This window comes from Sinocyclocheilus anshuiensis, unplaced genomic scaffold, assembly GCF_001515605.1.
Source record: "Sinocyclocheilus anshuiensis isolate Anshui unplaced genomic scaffold, SAMN03320099.WGS_v1.1 scaffold1199, whole genome shotgun sequence".
Classification (NCBI taxonomy): Eukaryota; Metazoa; Chordata; class Actinopteri; order Cypriniformes; family Cyprinidae; genus Sinocyclocheilus; species Sinocyclocheilus anshuiensis.
In genome coordinates this window covers 184,356-191,517 of record NW_015540934.1, presented here as the reverse complement: position 1 = coordinate 191,517, position 7,162 = coordinate 184,356, and the positions used below count along the sequence as shown (strand labels likewise).

The window sequence follows — 7,162 nt, the reverse complement described above, 5'->3', positions numbered from 1 at the left end:
TGCGTGTGTGTGTGTGTGTGTGTGTGTGCGCGTGTGTGTGTGGATATACCTTCATGTCGATGAAGTTGGGAGCTGACTGTGTCCTTTGTAAGATCTCCAGACTTTGCAGCAGTTGACTCAATTCTAAAAGACTAGACTGGCAGTAGGCAAGTTCTGAAATACAAACACAAAATGTAATTTATTCCTGTGATCAAAGCTGATTTTTCAGCATCATTACTCCAGTCTTCAGTGTCACATGATCCTTCAGAAATCATTCTAATAAAAACATTTATTATTATTATTATTATGTTGAAAACAGCTGAGTAAATTTTTTTCAGGTTTCTTTGATGAATAGAAAGTTCATAAGAACAGCATTTATCTGAAATAGAAATCTTTTGTAACATTATAAATGACTTTATCATCCCTTTTGATCAATTTAAAGAATCCTTGCTAAATAAAAGTATAAATTTCTACAATTTCTAAAATAAATAAATAAAAATTACACTGACTCCAGGCTTTTGAATGGGATAGTGTATAATGTTACAAAAGTTTTTTTATTTCAGATAAATGCTGATCTTTGGATCTTTCTATTCATCAAAGAATCCTGAAAAAAATGTACTCAACTGTTTTAAATGTTATTAATAATAATAAATGTTTCTCGAGCATCAAATCAGCATATTAGAATGATTTCTGAAGGATCATGTGACACTGAAGACTGGAGTAATGATGCTGAAAATTCAGCTTTACATCACAGGAATAAATGACAATTTAAAATATATTCAAATAGTAAAAATATTTCACAATATTACTGTTTTCGCTGTATTTTGGATCAAATAAATACAGGCTTGGTGAGCAGAAGAGAATTCTTTAAAAAACATTAAAAATCTTACTGTTCAAAAACTTTTGACTGGTAGTGTGTTTATATATATATAATTATAATTATTTTTTTATTTACTTTATTTTTTTGTGGTAAAATGTGGCACTGATATCTTCTTGACAGGTTTTGTGACCTATAAAATAAAATCTTAATTATTACAAATGAATTGTGTGTTACCTTCTGCACACTTGTCCATCTCCGACGACTCCTGTAACCAGGCTGCCACTTTACTCTGTCCATTACTACAGGATGGTGGCAGCTGCCAGGAAAGACTACTGGGTTTACCCTGCTGAAAGGGTAAATTTGATTTATATTGTTGTTATAGTCAACATGAAACTGCATTTGCCACCCATAATGCTTCCATTGGGAACTGGAGGGTGAAAAATGGCTGTTACATGCCAGGATGGAGCTAGAACTTAATATGAATAAATTGTGTGCAATAAGAAAGGAAAATACATTTTTAAAAAGCATAAAAAATAAACAGGGTCAAACTTGATTTCATGCTGACTTTTAATTACTTTATAATTACTACAGACAAAAACATAAACACACAAACAGTAGACAAGAATGACCTTGTTTTGGTGTGCGCTGGAAGGGGTGTTCTGGGGTGACTCTGTGCTGGCAGACGGAGGGAAGGTCCGTAATGAAGCATCACGAGGAGAGCGAACAATCTCATTCTGACGGAACAAACGATGGTGACGCAGCTTGCACACCCAGATGTCAAAAACATCTGGAGACTTCACCTTGAAGGAGAAAGAGATAGAGACAGAGTTAGGAGACAGCCAGTTCACAGCATCAAAAATAAATGAGAACAGTTTCCAAGACAGATTTAATGTGACCTTCACATAACAAAAAGATTCAAAAGAAATAAAAATAAACCCGAGACATAAAAGTGCCTGAAGCTGAAGAAACGCTGCTTCTCTCCACATTATTTCAATGAATGCACATACAGATCAAGCAAATCACAGACCTTCAGATGGTAAATGTGTTCTTCCGTGTCCAGATCTATGCGGCGAGCTCTTTTCTTGATGGACATCACAGACAGACCCACATCTATACTGCCGTGAAGCTTTCCTTTCCGAATCTGAAACAAACACACACACAATATCATTTAATCCTCATCTTCTGCTCAATGAGCTTTTTTCTTCTGCTGAACACAAAAGAAGATATTTTGAAGAATGTTGGAAACCAAACAGTTGCTGGTCCTCACTGACTTTCATAGCATGGAAAAAAAAATACTATGGAAGTCAATGGGGACCAACAACTTGTTCAGCAGACAAAAAAAAACCCTCATACAGGTTTGGAACAACTTGAGGGTGAATAAATGAAGACAGAATGTTCCTTTTTGGGTGAACTATCTCTTTAATGCGCATTTCTAAGTAAAAGGTGTGTTTCCACACACACATTCACTCTGTCCTTGTTGCATCAGTGCTTAGTGATGTTTCTGCTGCTGAGTCTGAGCTCATCTGAGTCACGCTACAGCGAGAGCAAGCAGCCAATCACGGTTCACCGTCTCTCTCTGACCAACCTACACAACTCATCAGTATTATTCACAGAGCAGCGCTGCAAGCACTCTACAAGAAGCCCTTTAAATGAAACTCACATCTACAGGAGATTTGGAGTACTTCAGGATCCCGTTGTCTAAAACGAAAAATCGCTGTGTAGAAGACAAGAGAAAAAAAACCTCTATTAATCTAATTAATATTTACTGTAAATACATATTGTAAGGAATAAAGCATGAAATATAAGTAAAACATTGTTTATTAACACCCAGAATAAACAAAATAAGATTGTTGGTCTTTAAGCTGGTCTCCTAGCCTGGCAAAGCTGGTTTTCAGCTGGTTTATCAGGTCTTGTAATCTGACCAGCTGTCAAGCTCCAAAAACAGCTCTGAAACCAGCCTGACCAGTGGAAACCAGCTGGTGGAAATAATTTCCAACCTTGTGCCAGCCCTTTAGAGGCCATTTCCTCTTCTTCAGCATAAAACCTTCATGTTTCTCTGGCCTCTGGACATGAGTTTGCCCAATCCTTAGCCCCTCGATGATTTCCCAACTATCCGTCTCCTACAAAGGGAAAAAATTTAGATGAAAACAGTATGAATATGAATAAATTAATATACACAATGAAGTGTTGTAGCAGCCACATTAGTTTTTGTGGGGGAAGAAAAAAACACTGCAGCAAAAAAATATTTTAGTTTGAAAGTGTTTACGGCTAATTTCACCAACTGATCAAAATACCAAACTCATTAGAAACATCAGTGAGGCTCTACAGAGCGATGGGAGAGAACTATTCCTATAAATAGATTGACACACTTTTAGATGATAACATGAGTGCTGCTTGCCCATTTAATAATGTTTACATGCACAACACATTCAGAATAAGTTGCATATTCTGGTTTAGCCTTTATTCAGATTCTGATGATTCAAATTCCAGTTATTGGAATATTCCTTTATACATATAATCAGCATTTTGGCATAAACAAAGGCATTCTGATTCTGATTCATTCAAATTCCAGTTATTGGAATATTCCTTTATACATATAATCAGCATTTTGGCATAAACAAAGGCATTCTGATTCTGATTCATTCAAATTCCAGTTATTGGAATATTCCTTTATACATATAATCAGCATTTTGGCATAAACAAAGGCATTCTGATTCTGATTCATTCAAATTCCAGTTATTGGAATATTCCTTTATACACATAATCAGCATTTTGGCATAAACAAAGGCCTTCTGATTCTGATTATTCAAATTCCAGTTATTGGAATATTCCTTTATACATATAATCAGCATTTTGGCATAAACAAAGGCATTCTGATTCTGATTCATTCAAATTCCAGTTATTGGACTATTCCTTTATACATATAATCAGCATTTCGGCATAAAACAAAGGCATTCTGATTCTGATTATTAAAATCCCAGTTATTGGAATATTCCTTTATACATATAATCAGCATTTTGGCATAAAACAAAGGCATTCTGATTCTGATTATTAAAATTCCAGTTATTGGAATATTCCTTTATACATATAATCAGCATTTTGGCATAAACAAAGGCATTCTGATTCCGATTGATTCAAATTCCAGTTATTGGAATATTCCTTTATACATACAGTGGGTACGGAAAGTATTCAGACCCCCTTAAATTTTTCACTCTTTGTGCTGCAATATAACAAAGAGTGAAAAATTGAAGGGGGTCTGAATACTTTCCGTACCCACTGTATAATCAGCATTTTGGCATAAACGAAGGCATTCTGATTCTGATTCATTCAAATTCCAGTTATTGGACTATTCCTTTATACATATAATCAGCATTTTGGCATAAACAAAGGCATTCTGATTCTGATTATTCAGATTCCAATTATTGGAATATTCCTTTATACATATAATCAGCATTTTGGCATAAACAAAGGCATTTCTTCCTGTTATTTTCTCATCCTCTTACTATTGATTAGGCTTTATTCTGCACAATAATTGAATCAACTAAACAATTCTCATTTATGTCTTTAACAATGACATTCAAAATAACAGTGAATTGCAAAATGCAGGCTAGGGATGCAACGGGTCACATACCTCATGTATGGAATCATATTATGGATTTTCAGTTGCGTTTGGATCCAATATTACGATACACATCCAATTTTTGTCTGTTTACGTTCACTTTACCAATTGTGTTCACGTGAATACTTGTCAAAACTATTTTTGTGTATGTCTCCATTCAAGCGCAAGGGAACGTGAAAGAAACTTAGAAGCATATGCAAACAATAAACTTTCACTCTGTGATGGTTAAACTTTGCAACTAATCCACATGCGTGCCGAACTGTGGGGCTTGGTCCTTATGGATCACGGATCAACTTCGGTCCGTTATACCCGTAGAAGCAAGTCCCTATATGCAATACATAAATCAGTGGCATAAATCCACTGGTAGTGTACACAGGAGGAAACTGTCTGCTTAAAAGTACAGTACAGTTAAAAGTTTTTTTTTTCAAGTATAAAAATTAATACTAAAATAGAAACCTAGCAGTATACTTGCAAATATATAAATAGTAAACTGTAAAAATGATGATAAGTTCCCTTACAGAAAACTTGTAAGTATACTTGCACTTGTACACTTGATTTATACACTGATTTTTGTATACATAAAGTACACAAAATATGCTTGAACTTCACTTCAGTTAACTTAAAAGAACTTCAAGTACGAATTAGAATGGTGATGGCTAATTAGTTTACGTTAATGACAACTAAACATTCTGTTCCCTCTGTCACCATGGTAACAGCTGACAGAGAGGTGAGGTTAATTTGCCCTCTTGCTGAAGTGTATTAATCAGTATTCATCTGCATTGATCGGTCAGTGCGAGTGAAGCTCTCTCACATGAGCTGGGTTACATTTTGTAGCTGCCAATCTTTCTATCAATTCAAAACTAATTATTAAATATTTTATTCTGTTAGCAAAAACACTGGATAATAGGGGAGTAAGATAGATAAATTATGTATTATTCAGCTGGTTATGTGATTTCAAGATGCTGGCTAGCTCTTATTAGGCTACTGACATGGCATCATCATCATCATAAACTTGTCAGTACATAAGTACAATTAATTTCTTAAGGGCAAAAACTATTAATTAAAGCAAAACAAAACAAAAACAATGTATGTACACACTTCACTTTATTGGCTGTAAGATATGTGAGATAATCCCTACTTGGATAGAAAGAAACCACAAAGTCTATACAGAAATATGTATTAATTTCTTCAGTAGCGTGTCCACTGTTTGTGGAGAGTGCTGTGTCATTATTTGAATAAGCTCCCACTTTGTTGAACGTCAGTCTATTATAGTAATTTCATTGATTTAGCTGCCTCGCCTCGTAAGTAACAACTGTGGATGGGTGTTGCACATGTCCAGCAGTCCCTTCCTGCCTAAGTGGGCAGTTCTTAGCTGTAATTGGCTGTAGATCAGACTTTATTATTATGCCTTGCTTTGATCAACCAGGTCAGCTTAGAGGAATGTGGCCATCACTCAGTCTCCGCACTGTCATATGTGACCCTGCAGCACAAAACCAGTCTTAAGTAGCACGGATATATTTGTAGCAATATCCAAAAATACATTGTATGGGTCAAAATTATCGATTTTTCTTTGATGCCAAAAATCATTAGGATATTAAGTAAAGATCATGTTCCATTAAGATATTTTGCAAATTTCATACGGTAAATATATTAGAACTGAATTTTTGATTAGTAATATGCATTGCTAAGAACTTCATTTGGACAACTTTAACGGCGATTTTCTCAATATTTAGATTTTTTTGCACCCTCAGATTACAGATTTTCAAATAGTTTCAAATTTGTATCTCGGCCAAATATTGTCCTCCTATCCTAACAAACCATACACCAATGGAAAGCTTATTTATTCAGCTTTCAGATGATGTACACATCTCAGTTTCGAAAAATTGACACTTATGACTGGTTTTGTGGTCCAGGGTCACATATGGTCCTGAAACTGATTGGAGCACTAACCTACTGCTTATTGCATACTTAACAGTACTGTATACACCAAATACAAATACTACACATAACACATTATGCAACAGATTTATTTCTGTCACATGACTTCACAATGTACAAGCTGCACACACTCATCAATTTGCAATTAAAACTTATTATTTTGCATTTTCCTGTAAAGTCCCATCTATCTATCTGTCTATCTATCTATCTATATATCTATCTATCTATCTATCTATCTACATACTGCAATCAAATGATTTTTATTTTTATTAATATTATTATTGTTGTTTTTAATTATGTTTTTATGCTTCTAAATCCAATCAATCACTATATATCGGTGTGAATCAAACTATTTGCAGATTTGCAGTCCCTAACCGAATAGTTCATTCCCACTTGAAAGCGATGAAGTTTTGTATGACTTGATTCCTCTTGGATCTTGTTGGTTTGATTTCACAGCTTAGAACTCTTCTTTGATGAGTTTTTTTAATCCTCATGGACAAAAAGAACAGGAAAAATATGGTAACACAAAAGAATGAACACATATTCACTATTAACTAAGAGTTTTCCCTGAACAAACTCCTAATTGGCTGCTTATTAATGGTTAGTTAGGTAGGTAGTTGTTAAGTTTAGGTGGAGTCAGGGATCTAAAATATGGTCATGCAGAATAAGCATTAGTGTGTGCTAGGGCTGCACGATAAATCGCATGCGATATTTAATGCGCATCTTATCAGTAAAGCCATTCTTTAATCAGCGGTAAATCTCCATCACCTGCGTGCTTTCACATTGAGCAGCATTAACTACACAGA

General features: G+C 34.8%; 1 protein-coding gene across 1 annotated transcript in view; it reads right to left on the bottom strand.

Moving 5' to 3' along the window:
- Window positions 1-7,162, bottom strand: part of LOC107689485 (oxysterol-binding protein-related protein 6) — a 60,037-nt gene that overhangs the window by 31,135 nt on the left and 21,740 nt on the right. The window contains exons 3-8 of the mRNA XM_016487478.1: window positions 2,797-2,919; window positions 2,460-2,513; window positions 1,827-1,940; window positions 1,429-1,599; window positions 1,034-1,145; window positions 50-153 (exon numbers count right to left, since the gene is read on the bottom strand). Coding sequence (XP_016342964.1) covers window positions 50-153; window positions 1,034-1,145; window positions 1,429-1,599; window positions 1,827-1,940; window positions 2,460-2,513; window positions 2,797-2,919 — 678 coding nt within the window. The remainder of the gene's footprint in view (window positions 1-49; window positions 154-1,033; window positions 1,146-1,428; window positions 1,600-1,826; window positions 1,941-2,459; window positions 2,514-2,796; window positions 2,920-7,162) is intronic.